The sequence below is a fragment of the Mesoplodon mirus genome (assembly GCF_964341445.2).
Source record: "Mesoplodon mirus genome assembly, chromosome: 19".
In the NCBI taxonomy this organism is placed as follows: Eukaryota; Metazoa; Chordata; class Mammalia; order Artiodactyla; family Ziphiidae; genus Mesoplodon; species Mesoplodon mirus.
Window position 1 is genome coordinate 4,988,386 of NC_138995.1, and position 18,490 is coordinate 5,006,875.

Sequence of the window (18,490 nt, forward strand, 5' to 3'; positions counted from 1 at the left end):
TGACAGCAGCAGTTCTCAGGAAGGGGCCCCGGACTCCCTGAGTCAGAAACGCTGGTGATGGATCCCACACTCGGTGTTTTAACGTGCTCTCGGGGGGATTGGAGCCTGGGCGCCAGGAATAAACACTTCACGGGGCTGTGTTTTCCGGGTTGGGACCGTTTCCGGCATTCTGCCACCCTAGCCGACTATATCGGGTCGGAGAGGTAGTCTCTACTCAAAGTGTGGCCCGGGGACCAGCAACACCTCCGCAGAGCTCGCGAGAAACGTGGAGTCTCGGCTCCACCCAAGGTGGGACGAATCAGCATCTGCCTGTTAACAAGACCCCAGGTGATTCCCGTGCTCATCCGCCTGGGGCGCCTCTCCAGGAAGGGCCTGCTGACGGCCTGGGCCTTTGCATGCGTGAGTCTACAGCCCCCCGAGGAGGGCACACGGACCCCCTTCTGCAGATGGGAAACTAGGCTCGGCGCCCCTAGCAAGTGACAGATGGGGGTAGGGGGCCTGGGAGGCATCCTGAGAGGAGGCATTGGAGATGGTGAGTTCGGTGCAGGCTCCCTGATCTCTCCCAGCTGAGCTCCCTCTAACCCTCGGGGTGGCCGGGAAGGCCCCGCCCCCGGGAGTCTTAAGACTCCCGTGCTCAGGCCAGAAGTCTCAGAAGCTACGAGTTTGTGTGACGGGTGGCCCTGACCTCTTGCCCGTGTCCTCCTAGGCTCGGGGACGTGACCCCAGCACGTGCTCTCTAGGGACCCCATAATTCATGACTCATTTGCCCACCCCGGTGGAGCTAGAGCCTTCCTCCCACCCCTCTGGGTCCTCCGAAGCGAGCCCGCGTCTCCGTCCCTGATGGCCCAGGACTGTCTGTCGCCTTGAAGATTGGACTTGGCGGTAAGGACCAGGGGCTGGAGCCCCTTCGCTGTGGAAGTTGGCCTGGAGACGGGTGGGTGGGTGAGAACAGCCACGGGGAGGAAGGAATTTGGAATTTGGAACAGAAAGCGGGTGGGAGGGCAAGAGTGCCCATAGACAAGGTTGGAAGTTGCGGGGGGCAGCGTTGGTTGAGGGGAAAGGCGTGAGGACCGGAAGCTGGGGGGCAGGTGGTTGCATAACGCTTTGGAAAGGGGGGAGCAGATGCTCGGGAAGAGAGGTACAGAGGCTGGGGTGGTTGGGACAGGCGTCTTGGCTCTGGCTGGATTGAGGAGAGACGCATCCCAGCTGGAGAAGGGTGCCGTGAACTGGGAAGACGGTGCCAGGACCACCCCCTCTCTCTGCCCCTCTGCTGCTTTTAGCCATGGAGGGACAGACCCCAGGAGACAGAGGCCTTTCGGAAAAGCCGGTCCCCACGGCCGCCCGCCCCAGTCTGTCCTCACTGGGCGCTGTCTTCATTCTCCTGAAGTCCGCGCTAGGCGCCGGCCTACTCAGCTTCCCGTGGGCCTTCCACAAGGCGGGTGGGGTGGCCCCCGCTTTCCTAGTGGAGCTGGTAAGCCCCTGGGGAGTATTTTCGGGCAGGGGCGGGTCTCCGGGGGCAGGTAGGAGCTTAATTTAATTTTTCCAGCTAGAGCCCTGGGCGTTGCTTTTGCAGAGCTGCCTGTCTCCGAAATTACTCCTGTGGCTTTTGGTTTTCCATCCCGCTCAGCTCACGAAGGGAGGAGGGAATCCCCCTGTAGACCCGGGCCGAGAGCATCCTCTCTTTGGCTGAGGGCCTCGCAGCCAGGCGGGGTGTGGGGAGGGGGGAAGGTAGAGGCGTGCTTGGTCCGTGCGGAGCGCTCCACACCTGTAGCCAATGAACCTGGCCTTTTAGCTGGGGAGGCGCTGTCTCCGAGCCACTGATTGACTTCTCTTGCCTCCCGGTCTCGGCTCCACAGTGAAAACCCAAATCTCGTGGGCAGGTCGGGACTGAGGCCGCTGTGACGCCTCCAACCTGCCCGGTGTCAGCGGTGTTTGGCCAGTTCTGCTGGCTGAGTGTGGAGCCTGAACTCTCTCCCTTCCCAGAAAGTTCCAGGGCCCAACCATCCTCAGCGGGAAAGAGCTGCTGATTAGCACAGCTTCATTTTATTAGCAATCTTTTCCTTGAGCTGATCGCAATCAGGCATTTCGTGGTAAGCTCTTTGACGGGCATCATCTCGAGTGCTTTTTTCTGGCAGCTGGCTGATAATGGCCCCATTGGTGGGCCCACAGGGCCTTTCTTGTACTTCTGGAAGCTGCCAGATGCTCCCCTGTGTAGTGTCCGGTGTAACCCGTGCCACCCCCATGCTGGCTGAGTGCCTGTCTGGCGCCGAGTGGCTGAGACAGTGTGGTCTCCGTCCTTGTGAAGCTTGTTCTAACAGGGAACTTGGACAAGATTCAAGAAGTCGAATGACACAGTGTCAGATGGTGGGCAGTGTGACGGGTGGGATGACATCTGTGGGAGTGGGAGGGGGGCAGAGAAGTCCCCTCCAAGGCGCCGCTGAGCCCCAGCTTGTCCAGGTGCACGTGATGGGCAACAGAGCGGTGTTTGGATGCGTGCGGCAGAAAGGCCGCGCTTCCGGAACAGGGAGCCCGACCTCCAGCCGCAAAGGGTCAGCGATAGAGCGGATGGGGCCCGCATGGGGTCCGTGGTCAGGCACAGACGGACCAGTCCGAGGACGCCAGGCAGGGCTGAGGCAGGGACGTGGCGCACTGCTCCCCAGGCTCCGTGCGGGGTCTCCCGGCACCTTACAGGAGTATGGATGCCCACTGCCCAGGTTTGGGTGGGCCTGAGATCGTGCATCTCTGACAGACTCCCGGGTAACACGGATGCTGCTGGGGTGGCTTGCTCTTTGCACAGGATGGTCTACAGATCCCATCTTGAGCAGGCAGGCAGCCTGCAGGAGAGAGGACCCCAAATATGAATAAGTGGAAACTCCCAACAAGGGAGGAAGTCAGGCTGGTAATCAGCACCTCCCCCATCATTTCCTGACTCTCCCCTCCTCTTAGCCAGTGAGACTCCTGCCGTGTCCCCAGTTATAAGGCCTCCCCTCGGACGGGAGGAATGTTTAAAGATCCCTGCCCCTGGGAGGTCAGTGGTGTGAGGTTTTAGGTCTCTAATGGCCCCATGAGCACTGGAAGTTTAATGAAATTAACGAGCCTGGACCCTTCTTGGCTCCAAAGAGAGGTGCGCCTGGCCAGGGGCTGTAAGGGCTCTTTGCTGACTGGCTGGTAAGAGGCTCAGGGACCGTCTCGAGGGCCAGCCACTCCTGCGTGGACAGCTCAGTGCGTTAGCAGAGACGCACCTTCACTGGCAGAGGCTCAGCCTGACCCCCCACCCCCCTTCCCTTCCTTTCATCCCCAAATACCTACGAAGCACCTGCTATGTTCTGGGTGCTTTTCTGGGGCTAAACGGTAAGCAAAAAAGACATGATCCCAGTCTCCATAGAGCTTAGAGTCTGGTGGACAGGCATCCGCACACTGTATGCACAGTTGAGTATGTGGCCTCAGGCCCCTGCACCCAAGGACCACAGCCTGGGCAGCATAAAACAACAGAAGTGTATTCTCTCCCAGTCCTGGAGACTGCAAGTCCGAATCAAGGTGTCGGCGGGGTCCTTCCCGCCTCTCCAGCTCCTGGGGGCTCCAGGCGTTCCTTGGCTTGTGGCCACGTCACTCCAATCTCTGCCCCATCGCCACACGCTTTCTCTGTGTCTCCTCCTGTTCTGTCTCTTATTAGGACACTTGTTGGATTTAAGGCCCACTTGGTTCATCCAGAATGACCTCATCTCAAGATCCTTAATTTCACCTGCAAAGACCCTTTTCATTTAATTACATGTTCATTATTTGCATCTGCCAAGATGGCTGCCAATAAGTCCCTTTCACAGGTTCTGGAGATTAGGATGTAGACAAACCTTTTGGGGGATTCGACCCACCACGGGGAAAAAAGTGGGCCCACGAAAGTTGTGGTTCTGCCAGAAACGGAGGGTTGAGCCCACCTCGGGGGTGAAGTGTGGGGAGGCTTCCCGGAGGAGGTGACCTTGGAGAGGAGGGGCGAAGAGTAGGAGTTCCCCAGCTGAGGGACAGTGGTGGAGGTGGGTGGGGGGGGGCGGTGTTCCAGGCAGAGGAACCCGCATGGGCAGAGGTCGAGGGGCTAGAGGGAGCGTGCATGTTCCTCCTGGCTCTGAACTTTCAAGATTCTCTCAGGCGGTCCAGTTACATGTTTCCTTCAGCAGCCCTAGTTTTGGCTGCTGGTGTAAGAACGAGTCTGCTGGTCAGGGGCACGAACCGTGTCTGAAGATGGCCATGCTGGCTCTCCCCGGGCTTCTTGGCTGAGCACCTCACAGCTCCTGCATTGTTCTCCTCCATAGAAATGTGGGAGGGGAGTTTGGCCGTGGAGACCAGGTCCAGCTTAGGGACAGGTAGCCGTCCATCCTGGAGAGGCTCAAAAACATTTAACTACGTGGGGCAAGTGGGTCTCAAATGCATCAGTTGAGGTGGTGGGGGCGGTGCGGGGGGGTTGTCAAGTGGCGCAGATGATTTGGAAAGCAGTTTGTAAGAAATTGCCAGAGTTGAACACACATCTACCCTGACACCCAGGAATTCCACTCCTCGGTGTGTGTCCAGGAGAAGGAAACGTGGGTCCTCAAAATCACTTATTCTAGAATGCTCAGCTCTTTATTCATAGTAGACAAACACGAAGAACAGCCCAGATGTCTGGCAACAGGGGACTGGATCAGCCAATTGTGATTCTATCCACACAGTGAAATAGCACTTGGCAAAAATAGGAATAAACTTTACCGACGTGCCTGATAGGGCTGGCCCTCACAAACGTTACCGCTCAGTGGAAAGCCAGATAAGAAAATGGATGAAAGCAGAAAAATTATTAGAGTGTTTTTTTTTTTCTGGGCACAGGGACAGAAAGTGCCTGGGAAGGGACAGGAGGGGACTTCGGGGACGTGGTAACATTTTGTGTCTTGGTAGGGGTTTAGGTTGCACGTGTACGTTGGTTATACCCCTTCCAGTGATATACTGATATACACTTAAGACTGTGCATATCACTGTGTGTAAATTTTATCTTACAAGAGAGAAGGACTATAAACAAACATCAAGCTCTAATTAACGATATGCATGCTCACATCTTTAGGGGGAAGTATGCTGATTAATATCCACAACTTGCCTTGAAATATACCCCCAAGTTTAGATGGTCACATGGATGCATGGTAGAGATGTGATAAAATAAGCACACTGATCTGCTCCTAGTAGAAGCTAGGTAGTGGGTACATGGCGTTCGTTGTAAAATTCTTCCAACTGTCCTAGATGTTTGAAAATTTTTCAGTGTTGGAAAAAATTCCAACAGAGCACTGGAGAGGGAGTCTGGAGAACAAGAATGACCATCATTTCTTGAGCAGTTACCATGTGCCAGGCACTGAGCTGAGTGAGTTATGTGCCTTGTTTAAAGCAAATGCATCACAACCCTCCAGTAAGGTAGATGGTATCATCCCCATTTCACAGATGGGAAAACAGAGGTTGATGGTGGGCCTCATGCCACAGAGCAGGTGAGTGGCAGAGTTGGAATTGAAACCAAGTATGCCTGCTTCCTAACCACCATGCTTTATGACTCTTCACCTGCAGCGCATGTGATCTTAGGAAAGTAATTTAAACTCAGTTTCTGATGCCTCATTTGTCCAACTGGTGTGGAGTGGTGGGAACCCCAGATTCACAGATGTAGAGCCAGTGCGGCCTCTAGAATCCACCCGCTTTGCAGCTCTGGTTTCAAGGGAGGGGGCTGGTCGCTTGTCAGGTAGAGGCCCTAGGCTGTAGGCAGCCGTGGCCTCTGCAGGTGAGACCCAGAGGGAGTGGTATCAGCATTCTGGGGGGGGCAGTTGTGGGCACGCCTGGCCCCATGGTCCTGTTCTGCAGGTCTCCTTGGTCTTCCTGATCAGTGGGCTGGTTATCCTGGGCTATGCCGCCTCCGTCAGTGGCCAGGCCACCTACCAGGGCGTGGTCGGAGGGCTGTGTGGCCCCACCATCAGGAAGCTGTGTGAGGCCTGCTTCATCATCAACATGCTCATGATCTCCGTGGCCTTCCTCAGGGTGATCGGGGACCAGCTGGAGAAGTGTAAGTACCTGCCCTGGAGTCAGGGGTGACCCCGGGTGTGGAGCTCGGGTCTCCTGAGCTCCTGGTGGATGAGCAGGATGTGGACATAGGGCTCGGGCCCTTGGCAAGCAGCAGAGGCCGAGACCACCCCCAGCTCCTAATGTCTCGTGGCGAAGGGAGGTGCAGGGTTAGTAATTACCACCACAGTGAGAGTCAAGGAGCTGGACGGAGCTGTGCTGGGGGTCCAGTGGGGACTCATTTTACAGACGGGGAGGTGGCACCAACTGCAGAGACACCCCTGTGAGAGAGAACCAGTAACACCTTGAATTTGGGGGTGTCAGACTCTCAGCCCCATGCTCCCTTGGCCTCTGGTCCCCCCACTAACAATTTCCCGCTAAGCACTTTGGCTGCGTCTTACCAATTTTGATATGTTCTGATTTCACTTGTATTCCATTCAATCCTTTGCTAATTTTTGCTATGATTTCCTGTTTGACTCATGGGATGTTTAGAATTGTGTGATTCAATTTCCAATTATTTGGGAGTTTTCTAGTTGCCTTTTTGTTTCTTTAAAAAAATTTTTTTTATATAGCAGGTTCTTATTAGTCATCAATTTTATACACATCAGTGTATACATGTCCACACCAGTCTCCCAATTCATCCCACCACCACCCCCCCACCACCACTTTCCCCACTTGGTGTCCATACGTTAGTTCTCTTCATCTGTGTCTTAATTTCTGCCCTGCAAACTGGTTCATCTGTACCATTTTTCTAGGTTCCACATATATGTGTTAATATATGATATATTTTTTCTCTTTCTGACTTACTTCACTCTGTATGACAGTCTCTAGATCCATCCACGTCTCTACAAATGGCCCAATTTCGTTCCTTTTTATGGCTGAGTAATATTCCATTGTATATATGTGCCACATCTTCTTTATCCATTTGTCTGTCGATGGGCATTTAGGTTGCTTCCATGACCTGGCTATTGTAAAGAGTGCTGTAATGAACATTGGGGTGCATGTGTCTTTTTTTTTTTTTTTTTTTTTTTTTTTTTTTTTTTTCTTTTTTTTGCTGTATGCGGGCCTCTCACTGCTGTGGCCCCCCCCGCTGCGGAGCACAGGCTCCGGACACGCAGGCCCAGCGGCCATGGCCCACGGGCCCAGCCGCTCCGCGGCATATGGGATCCTCCCAGACCGGGGCACGAACCCGTATCCCCTGCATCGGCAGGCGGACTCTCAACCACTGCGCCACCAGGGAGGCCCGCATGTGTCTTTTTGAATTATGGTTTTCTCTGGGTATACGCCCAGTAGTGGGATTTCTGGGTCATATGGTAATTCTATGTTTAGTTTTTTAAGGAACCTCCATACTGTTCTCCATAGTGGCTGTAACAATTTACATTCCCACCAGCATTGCAACAGGGTTCCCTTTTCTCCACACCCTCTCCAGCATTTGTTGTTTGTAGATTTTCTGATGACGCCCATTCTAACCTGTGTGGGGTGATACCTCATTGTAGTTTTGATTTGCATTTCTCTAATAATTAGTGATGTTGAGCAGCTTTTCATGTGCTTCTCGGCCATCTGTATGTCCTCTTTGGAGAGATGTCTGTTTAGGTCTTCTGCCCATTTTTTGATTGGGTTGTTTGTTTTTTTTTTAATATTGAGCTGCATGAGCTGTTTATATATTTTGGAGATTAATCCTTTGACCGTTGATTCGTTTGCAAATATTTTTCCCATTCTGAGGGTTGTCTTTTCGTCTTGTTTGTAGCTTCCTTTGCTTTGCAAAAGATTTTAAGTTTCATTAGGTCCCATTTGTTTATTTTTGTTTTTATTTCCATTACTCTAGGAGGTGGATCAAAAAGGATCTTGCTGTGATTTATGTCAAAGAGTGTTCTTCCTATGTTTTCTTCTAAGAGTTTTTAGTGTCCAGTCTTACATTTAGATCTCGAATCCATTTTGAGTTTATTTTTGTGTATGGTGTTAGGGAGTGTTCTAATTTCATTCTTTTACATGTAGCTGTCCAGTTTTCCCAGCACCACTTATTGAAGAGGCTGTCTCTTCTCCATTGTATATCCTTGCCTCCTTTATCATAGATTAGTTGACCATAGGTGCGTGGGTTTATCTCTGGGCTTTCTATCCTATCCATTGATCTATATTTCTGTTTTTGTGCCAGTAACATATTGTCTTGATTACTGTAGCTTTGTAGTATAGCCTGAAGTCAGGGAGCCTGATTCCTCCAGTTCCGCTTTTTTCCCTCAAGACTGCTTTGGCTATTCGGGGTCTTTTGTGTTTCCATACAAATTTTAAAATTTTTTGTTCTAGTTCTGTAAAAAATGCCATGTGTAGTTTGATAGGGATTGCATTGAATCTGTAGATTGCTTTGGGTAGTATAGTCATTTTCACAATATTGATTCTTCCAATCCAGGAACATGGTATATCTCTCCATCTGTTGGTATCATCTTTAATTTCTTCCATCAGTGTCTTATAGTTTTCTGCATATAGGTCTTTGGTCTCCCTAGGTAGGTTTATTCCTAGGTATTTTATTCTTTTTGTTGCAGTGGTAAATGGGAGTGTTTCCTTAATTTCTCTTTCAGATTTTTCATCATTAGTGTACAGGAATGCAAGAGATTTCTGTGCATTAATTTTGTATCCTGCTACTTTACCGAATTCATTGATTAGCTCTAGTAGTTTTCTGGTGGCATCTTTAGGATTTTCTATGTATAGTTTCGTGTCATCTGTAAACAGTGACAGTTTTACTTCTTTTCCAATTTGTATTCCTTTTATTTCTTTTTCTTTCCTGATTGCCGTGGCTAGGACTTCCAAAACTATATTGAATAATAGTGGTGAGAGTGGACATCCTTGTCTTGTTCCTGATCTTAGAGGAAATGGTTTCAGTTTTTCACCATTGAGAATGATGTTTGCTGTGAGTTTGTCATATATGGCTTTTATTATGTTGAGGTAGGTTCCTTCTATGCCCACTTTCTGGAGAGTTTTTATCATAAATGGGTGTTGAATTTTGTCAAAAGCTTTTTCTGCATCTATTGAGATGATCATATGGTTTTTCTTCTTCAGTTTGTTAGTATGGTGTATCACATTGATTGATTTGTGTATATTGAAGAACCCTTGCATCCCTGGGATAAATCCCACTTGATCATGGTGTATGATCCTTTTAATGTGTTGTTGGATTCTGTTTGATAGTATTTTGTTGAGGATTTTTGCATCTATATTCATCAGTGATATTGGTCTGTAATTTTCTTTTTTTGTAGTATCTTTGTCTGGTTTTGGTATCAGGGTGATGGTGGCCTCATAGAATGACTTTGGGAGTGTTCCTTCCTCTGCAATGTTTTGGAAGAATTTGAGAAGGATGGGTGTTAGCTCTTCTCTAAATGTTTGATAGAATTCACCTGTGAAACCATCTGGTCCTGGACTTTTGTTTGTTGGAAGATTTTTAATCACAGTTTCAATTTCATGACTTGTGATTGGTCTGTTCATATTTTCTATTTCTTCCTGGTTCAGTCTTGGAAAGTTATACCTTTCTAAGAGTTTGTCCATTTCTTCCAGGTTGTCCATTTTATTGGCATAGATTTGCTTGTAGTAATCTCTTAGGATGCTTTGTATTTCTGCATTGTCTGTTGTAACTTCTCCTTTTTCATTTCTAATTTTATTGATTTGAGTCCTCTCCCTCTTTTTCTTGATGAGTCTGGCTAATGGTTTATCAATTTTGTTTATCTTCTCAAAGAACCAGCTTTTAGTTTTATTGATCCTTGCTATTGTTTTCTTTGTTTCTCTTTAATTTATTTCTGCTCTGATCTTTATGATTTCTTTCCTTCTGCTAACTTTGGGTTTTGTTTGTTCTTCTTTCTCTAGTTCCTTTAGGTGTAAGGTTAGATTGTTTATATGAGATTTTTCTTGTTTCTTGAGGTAGGCTTGTATAGCTATAAACTTCCCTCTTAGAACTGATTTTGCTGCATCCCATAGGTTTTGGATCGTCGTGTTTTCAGTATCATTTGTCTCTAGGTCTTTTCTTTTTTGCGGTACGTGGGCCTCTCACTGTTGTGGCCTCTCCCATTGAGGAGCACAGGCTCCAGATGCACGGGCTCAGCGGCCATGGCTCACGGGCCCAGCCGCTCCACGGCATGTGGGATCTTCCCAGACTGGGGCACGAAGCCATGTCCCCTGCATCAGCAGGCGGACTCTCAACCACTGCACCACCAGGGAAGCCCTGTCTCTAGGTATTTTTTGATTTCCTCTTTGATTTCTTCAGTGATTTCTTGGTTATTTAGTAACATATTGTTTAGCCTCCATGCATTTGTGTTTTTTTACATTTTTTCCCTGTAATTGATTTCTAATCTCATAGCATGGTGGTCAGAAAAGATGCTTGATATGATTTCAGTTTTCTTAAATTTACTGAGCCTTTATGTGTGGCCCAAGATGTGATGTAACCTGGAGAATGTTCCATGTGCACTTGAGACGAAAGTGTAATCTGTTTTTGGATGGAATGTCCTGTAAATATCAATTAAACCTATCTGGTCTATTGTGTCATTTAAAGCTTGTGTTTCCTTATCAATTTTCTGTTTGGATGATCTGTCCATGGGTGTAAGTGAGGTGTTAAAGTCCCCCAGTATTATTGTGTTACCATTGATTTCCTCTTTTATAGCTGTTAGCAGTTGCCTTATGTATTGAGGTGCTCCTACGTTGGGTGCATATATATTTATAATTGTTATATCTTCTTCTTGGATTGATCCCTTGATCATTATGTAGTGTCCTTCCTTGTCTCTTGTAACATTCTTTATTTTAAAGTCTATTTAACTGATATGAGTATTGCTACTCCAGCTTTCTTTTGATTTCTATTTGCATGGAATATCTTTTTCCATCCCCTTACTTTCAGTCTGAATGTGTCCCTAGGTCTGAAGTGGGTCTCTTGTAGGCAGCATATATATGGGTCTTGTTTTTGTATCCATTCAGCAAGCCTGTGTCTTTTGGTTGGAGCATTTAATACATTCACATTTAAGATAATTATCAATATGTATGTTCCTATTACCATTTTCTTAATTGTTTTGGGTTTGTTTTTGTAGGTCTTTTTCCTCTCTGTGTTTCCCACTTAGAGAAATTCCTTTAGCATTTGTTGTAGAGCTGGTTTGGTGGAGCTGAATTCTCTTAGCTTTTGCTTGTCTGTAAAGCTTTTGATTTCTCCATCGAATCTGAATGAGATCCTTGCTGGGTAGAGTAGTCTTGGTTGTAGGTTCTTCCCTTTCAGCACTTTAAGTATATCATGCCACTCCCTTCTGGCTTGTAGAGTTTATGCTGAGAAATCAGCTGTTAACCTTATGGGAGTTCCCGTGTATGTTATTTGTCGTTCTTCCCTTGCTGCTTTTAGCAATTTGTCTTTAATTTTTGCCAGTTTGATTACTGTGTGTCTCAGCATGTTTCTCCTTGGGTCATCCTGTATGGGACTCTCTGCGCTTCCTGGACTTGGGTGGCTATTCCCTTTCCCATGTTAGGGAAGTTTTCGACTATAACCTCTTCAAATATTTTCTCGGGTCCTTTCTCTCTCTCTTCTCCTTCTGGGACCCCTATAATGCAAATGTTGTTGCGTTTAATGTTGTCACAGAGGTCTCTTAGGCTGTCTTCATTTCTTTTCATTCTTTTTTCTTTATTCTGTTCTGCAGCAGTGAATTCCACCATTCTGTCTTCCAGGTCACTTATCCGTTCTTGTGCCTCAGTTATTCTGCTATTGATTCCCTCTAGTGTAGTTTTCATTTCAGTTATTGTATTGTTCATCTCTGTTTGCTGTTTAATTCTTCTACGTCTTTGTTAAACATTTCTTGCATCTTCTCGATCTTTGCCTCCATTCTTTTTCTGAGTTCCTGGATCATCTTCACTATCATTATTCTGAATTCTTTTTCTGGAAGGTTTCCTATCTCCACTTCATTTAGTTGCTTTTCTGGGGCTTTATCTTGTTCCTTCATCTGGTATATAGCCCTCTGCCTTTTCATCTTGTCTATCTTTCTGTGAATGTCACCTTTTTGGTTTCTGCCTTAAGTGCACCATGGTCAGAGAACACATCTGTATAATTTTGGCATTTGAGCCTTACTCTGTGGCTCAGCATGTGATCTGTCTTGGTGAGCTCTTAAAGGGTGTGTATTCTGTGGTTCTTTGGTACAGTGTTCTAGAACTCTCCATTAGGTCAAGGTGATCCAGAGCTTTGATCATATCTTCCATGGCCTTGCAGATTTTTGTGGGAGTGGGGCAGTGGGGGAGTCTAGTTATTCTGTCAGGTTATGGGAGAGAGAGAGAGTTAAAATCTCCAATTATGATGGCAGATTTGTCTACTTTTCCCTTTAATTCTATGAATTTTTTGCTCATGTTTTTTGAATCTGTCTTATTAATAAGCACACACAGTGAATTGCCTTTTTGTTATGAAATTCCACTTTTTGTCTCTGTAATGCTTTGTGAATATACCTGTGAATATAACCTCTCCAGTGTCCTTAAGATTAGTGTTTGCACAGAATTTCTTTTCGCACTCTTTTACTGTGAACCTTGGAATTTTAAAATGCACTTCTTGTAGACAGCATATGGTCGGGTCTTGCTTTTTTATCATCTTGACAGTCTCGGGTTTTAATTGGCATATTTATTTATTTATTTATTTATTTATTTTTGCCTTTTTTTTTATTAGTTTCTGCTTTATAACAAAGTGAATCAGTCATACATATACATCTGTTCCCATATCTCTTCCCTCTTGCGTCTCCCTCCCTCCCACCCTCCCTATCCCACCCCTCCAGTCGGTCACAAAGCACCGAGCTGATCTCCCTGTGCTCTGCGGCTGCTTCCCACTAGCTATCTACCTTACGTTTGGTAGTGTATATATGTCCATGCCTCTCTTTTGCTTTGTCACAGCTTACCCTTCCCCCTCCCCATATCCTCAAGTCCATTCTCAAGTAGGTCTGTGTCTTTATTCCCGTATTTAGACTTTTACCTGGAATGTAATAATGACTGATATGGTTGCATCTCGGTCTACCAGTTTACTATTTGTTCTGTCTCTTGAACCATGACAAACGGTCCCTGATGCAGGGATATGGAAATTAAAGGCTCCTGTGTGTGGGAAGCACTCCTGTCCTCCACAAAAATTAAAGTTGGTAGATCTGAACCTCCCAGAGGGTAAATTGGCACAAAAATGCCCTGCCTGACAGTGGCAAGTAGAGGTCATGTCAGATTTCAATTCTGGTCAACTGATGGTGCTGCTCTGCTGCGATGAATTCCGAGGTCCTGCCATGTTGAGAAGGATTCTGAGGGCCTGAGTTATTGGCAAGGATCTGAGGGGCTGCCGTGATGGGACGGATTGTGATGGGCTGCTTTGTGAGAAGGATTCTAGGGGCTGCCGTGTTGAGGAGAATCTTAGGAGCTGCCTTTTTGAGGAGGATACTAGGGGCTGCCCTGTTGGAAAGAATCTTAGCAGCTGCAGTGTTGAGAAGGATTCTGAGGGTCTGACTTCTTGGGAAGGATCTGAGGGCCTGACTTCTTGGGAAGGATCTGAGGGGCCGCCGTGATGGGAAGGATTCTGATGGGCTGCTTTGTAAGAAGGATTCTAGGGGCTGCCTTCTTTAGAAGAATCTTAGGGGCTGCCATGTTGGGAAAGATTCTGAGAGGCTGCTGTATTGAGATGAGTTCTAAGGGCCTCCATATTGACAGAAATGTTAGCAAGTGCAGTTTGGGAAGGATTCTGAGGGGCTGCCATTTTGAGGAGGACTTGAGGGGCCACTGTGTGAGAACGATTCTAGGGGTTGCCACGCAGAGAAGAACTGTAGGAGCTGCCGTGTTGGGAAGTATTCCGAGGGCGTCTGTGTTGAGAAGAATCTTAGGGGCTGCCGTGTTTTGGAGGGTTCTCGGGCACTGCTGTGTTGAGAAGGAACCGAGGGGCTGCCGTGTCGGAAAGATTCTGAGGGGCTGCTGTGTTTAGATGGATCGTGAGGGTCTGCCATGTTGATAAGTGTTTGGAGAGGCTGCCGTTTTGCAAAGGATCTCAGATGGTACCATGTGAGAAGGGTCTACGGTGCTGTCTTGGTGAGAAGGATTCTGAGGGCCTGCCGTGGCTAGGAGGACGGTGAGGGGCCGCCTTGTTGAGAAGGATTCTCTGTGGCCGCTGTGTTTGGAAGGCTGTTAGGGGCTGCCATGATGAGCATTTTGGGGAGCTGCTGTGTTGAGGAGGACCTGAGGTGCAGCCCTGTTGAGTGGCTGTCGTGTTGGGGAGCATCTGATGTGCTGCCGTGTGTGGAAGGATTCTGAGTGTTTCCTGTGTTGAGAAGGATTCTGAGGGGCTGCCGTGTAGAAAGGACCAGGAGGGCCTGCCTTGATGAAAAGGGTTTTAAGGGGCTGCTGTTTTGAGGAGGATTCTTGGAGCCTGCCATGTTGAGAGGTTGGAGGGGCTGCCACGTGGAGAAGGACCTGAGGGGCTGCTATGTCAGAAGGATCCTATACGGCAGCTGCTGCTGTTGGGCAGGATCTGGGGGACCGCAGTGTAGCTAGGATCCTGAGGTGATGCCGTGTGGGAAAGAGTCTAGTGGCTGCCGTGTGGAGAAGAATCCTAGGGGCTCCCACGTCGGGAAGAATCTTAGCAGCTGCTGTGTTGGGAAGGATTCTGAGGGCCGCAGTGTTCAGAAAGGTTCTGAAGGGCTTCCGTGGTGGGAAGGAATGTGAGGGGCTGTGTCTTGAGAAGGAGTCACTGGGCTGCCACGTGAGAAGGATTCTTCATGTTGAGGAGGATCCTGAGGGCCTCAGCGTTGAGAAGGACTTAGTGGCTGTCGTGTGGAGGAGGATTCTGAGCGGCTGCCGTGTTGGGAAAGAGTCTGAGGGGCTGCCATGTTGAAAATGATGTTGAGGGGGTGCCCTGTTGAGAATAATTTCGGGGGCTGCTGTGTGGAGGAGGCTCTGAGGCCCTCAGTGTGGAGGGGAGTGTTAGGGGCTGCCATGTGGAAACTGATTTTGAGGGCTTCCCTGTTGAGATGGATTCTGAGGGGGTGTCATGTGAGAAGGCTTTTGAGGGCCTCAGTGTTGAGTATGGGCCACTATGTTGGGAAGAATCTTAGCAGCTGCCACGCTGAGGAGGATTCTGAGGGGCTGCCATGTTTAGAACAGTCCTAGGGGCTGTCGTGTCGAGAAGGATCCGAGGGGTGCTGTGCTGCGAAGGGTTCTGAGGGGCTGCTGTGTTGAGAAGGTTCTGGGCTCAGTTGGTGGACCACCTGGAGAGAGTATTGACTGGACGCATGCCACCCCAGCTCTGGGTGGATTGACTGGTGGGAAGAGAGCATCGTTGGCGTGTTTCTGGTTAGGTATTTAGGGATTTGTCTTTCTGAAGGCAAGTCCAGGTTACTTGGGCTGAAGGCTAATGGGAGGTTGGGGTTTTTGATGGAGTCATTACATTCATCGCGTACAAATGGCTGTAAACGATGGTGCCGAGGACACCAAGGTGTGGCCTGGAAAGTGAGGGCTCAGGAAGGAGCTGCGTAGCCCAGATGGCAGAGGGGGGCTTTCCTGGCTTCAGGAGTCCAGACGGCTAAGAAGGGCTTGCCCCCCATCCCCGGCCACGTGGGGCCTGGGACTCACGGAGATCTCTGTGCACCTTTGGGTACGTGCATTCCCTTGGCCTCTCTGGCCAGGAAAGCCTGCCTTGCCTCCCTCAGGGGAGGTCCCTGCACCCTGAGCTCCACGGGGAGCTGTCCTGTAGCGTCACTCCAGTAGAAGCAAGCCACTGTGGTCAGGCCGTTGATCTCTTGTCACCGCTGGCGTTACGGAGCACGTGGTGAGAACAGGAAGGGTTATGGAACACCAGTGCCAGCACCCCCGAGCGGGCCGGGAACCGGCTCTCGGCCCCTCCATCCGCGTGCTTCCGGCCTCGAGCCATCTTGCTATCTCCCCTCGGCTCTCCCCTCTCCCCCACCTGTCTAGCCTCTTCTATCTGATAACTCCAAATTCTCCGTCTTACTGTGGTGGAATCAAAACGGGTCCAGACTCTTAGGTGTTCCGTCTCTTGAGAGGTTGATGGGGTCTGTGTCCCCTCCCCCGGGATCAGAGCGGGCTCCGTGACAGCTCGGCCTGGCGGAGGATGGCGAATGGGACGCTGCCAGTTCCAGGCCTGGCCTTTAAGAGGACGGCACCTTCCGCCTTGGGCTTGGGACCCCCCCCAGCTGTCGTGGACCAGCCTGCTGGACGGTCTGCAGGGAGGGCCCCGCGGAGCCCAGGCATCCCCACCAGGCACCCTGTGTGAGCGCAGCCATCGAGGACCCTCCAGCCCCGCCCCCTGCCAAATACCCCCGAGGGACCCCAGCCTGTCTGGTGTGGAGCAGAAGCGGCCAGCTGAGCCCCGCCCTAGTTCTCCTCTATCTAATAACGGGGCTGCCCTGGGCTGCTCTTGGGGGGAAATGTATTCCAGGCCCCGACTTCACCGTGCACACCCTTTGAGCTCTTGAGCAAACAAGAAGGGTCTTTTACAAACAGGAGGGCCTGGGTGCCCCAAGGGCAGACCGTTGTGTCTTTTGCTGTGGATTCCAGCATTTAGAGCAGCGCCTGCCGGGCGGAAGGAACTCGGTGAAGGTCTGTTGAATGAGTTCCTACAGCGTGTTCCCTCTGTCCTGGTGGCACGTGACAAGGTCCCCATCATGCTTGTCATCCCATCCCTCTAAACTCACGGGGATGACTCAGTGCCCACGGCGACCCCACCCGAGGACCCAGAGCTGGGAACCCCATAGCCTAGGCTCTTCAGCTGGGGGAGGGCCACGCGGGGCTGACTGCATCTCCTTCCCTCCCTCCCCCTAGTGTGTGACTTCCTCCTGCCCGGCGCCCCGCCAGCCCCGCAGCCCTGGTACACCGACCAGCACTTCACGCTGACGCTGCTGTCCATGCTGGTCATCCTGCCCCTGTCCGCCCCACGTGAGATCGGGTTCCAGAAATACACAAGGTACGGGCTGCAGTCCCTTCCTGGCAGGGCGATGGCTGGGGCTGGGTCCCCACCTCGGCGGGCGCTTGGTGGGTGGTTTCTGTCCGCCTGGGATAGGGGCTGCTGGCACGGGTCTCCCCGTTTGCAGGAGGAAAAATGTAATGACACAAGTCAGACATGTGCCTGATAGAAAATACAGACAAGCGAGAAAGAAAAGTACCCGTAATGACAGGACCTGCAGCTGACATTTTGTTACTTAATGACTGCAGACTTTTTCTGCACACACACGCACATATGCTGGCACGGACACACACACACACACACACACACACACACACACACACACTTTTTTTCCATTTTACAGTCTGAGGCTCTCCATGTGCTTTTGCAAAAATTAAGTCTGGCAAAAGTCTTCCCACAAGTGTGCCACCCGCTTTCCCCTGTCATGTAACAAAATGGAGCAGAGAAAGAGTGGGCAGGACCCCCTTGCCCCCCGGGCACCCCCAGCCCTCGCCAGCCGAGTCAGGGTCCTCCTTCCCCCTGTGCTGTGGCCCAGCGGGCAGTGTCCCGACTTCGATGCTGAATCCCAGCGGCTGTGGGTGGAGAGACGGGGCCGCCCGTAGCGATCACAGCCTCGCAGGTCTGACCGCTAGGCCTGAGCCCGGCCCGGCCCTGCCTGCCTGGAATGCTCTTCCCGCTGTCCCCATTGTGCAGATAGGGAAATGGAGTCCAGACACCGGCCTGACACCTTGCCTGTGTGGGCAGAGCTGGCATTGAGACCCTGCTCCGTGTGGCTCCCCAGGCCCCACCTCACCATAGAGGCCCCCTAACGCTGCACTCTGTCCATGTGTTAGCATCCTAGGCACGCTGGCCGCCTGCTACCTGGCCCTGGTCATCGTGGCACAGTACTACCTCGGGCCCCGAGACCTCGCTCGTGAGCCCCGCCTGGCGTCCAGGTGAGTCTTGGGAGATGGCTTCCCGGGGCTGCTGTGAGGGCCGAGGGATGCTTCTCCCCCGGACCCCGCCCATGGTTTGCACAGAGCCCTGGCTCGTCCCGTGAAATCCTTCAAGTCTCTGATGCCGTAGAACTCAGCAAAACCTCCTTTCCTGGGACTTCCCTGGCGGTCCAGTGGTTAGGACTCTGTGCTTCCACTGCAGGGAGCGTGGGTTCAAGCCCCGGTCGGGGAACTAAGATCCCACGTGCCACACGGTGCAGCCAAAAAAAAAGCTCCTTTCCTTCTTCAGAACGACAGCGCTATCACTGGTGAGGCCAGGGGACAGGCTAAGGGACACGGAAGGGCTAGACACCCCACCAGCCTGGGGCTCCTAGGCTGTTGCAGACGCGTTCCCCGCAGCTTAGGGGCCGCAGAACCAGCCAGCAAGATGCAGGGGCAGAGGCCAGTGAGGCCCGATGAGCCTGAGCGAGGCCAAGAGTGGGCGTGGGCATGGGGGGGTGTCCTCTAGGGATGCGGAGCTGCGGTGAGAACTTCAGTTTTGCACGGAAGCCACTGCAGGGTTTTGATCACAGCA

The 18,490-nt window shown here is 50.5% G+C and overlaps 1 protein-coding gene across 1 annotated transcript in view; it reads left to right on the forward strand.

The window, feature by feature from the left end:
* Positions 1 to 820: 820 nt before the first annotated feature.
* SLC38A8 (solute carrier family 38 member 8) overlaps positions 821 to 18,490 on the forward strand; it is a 39,362-nt gene continuing 21,692 nt past the window's right edge. Inside the window, exons 1-5 of the mRNA XM_082606153.1 lie at positions 821 to 882; positions 1,281 to 1,471; positions 5,857 to 6,055; positions 16,840 to 16,981; positions 17,815 to 17,916. Coding sequence (XP_082462279.1) covers positions 1,283 to 1,471; positions 5,857 to 6,055; positions 16,840 to 16,981; positions 17,815 to 17,916 — 632 coding nt within the window. The 5' untranslated portion in view covers positions 821 to 882; positions 1,281 to 1,282. The remainder of the gene's footprint in view (positions 883 to 1,280; positions 1,472 to 5,856; positions 6,056 to 16,839; positions 16,982 to 17,814; positions 17,917 to 18,490) is intronic.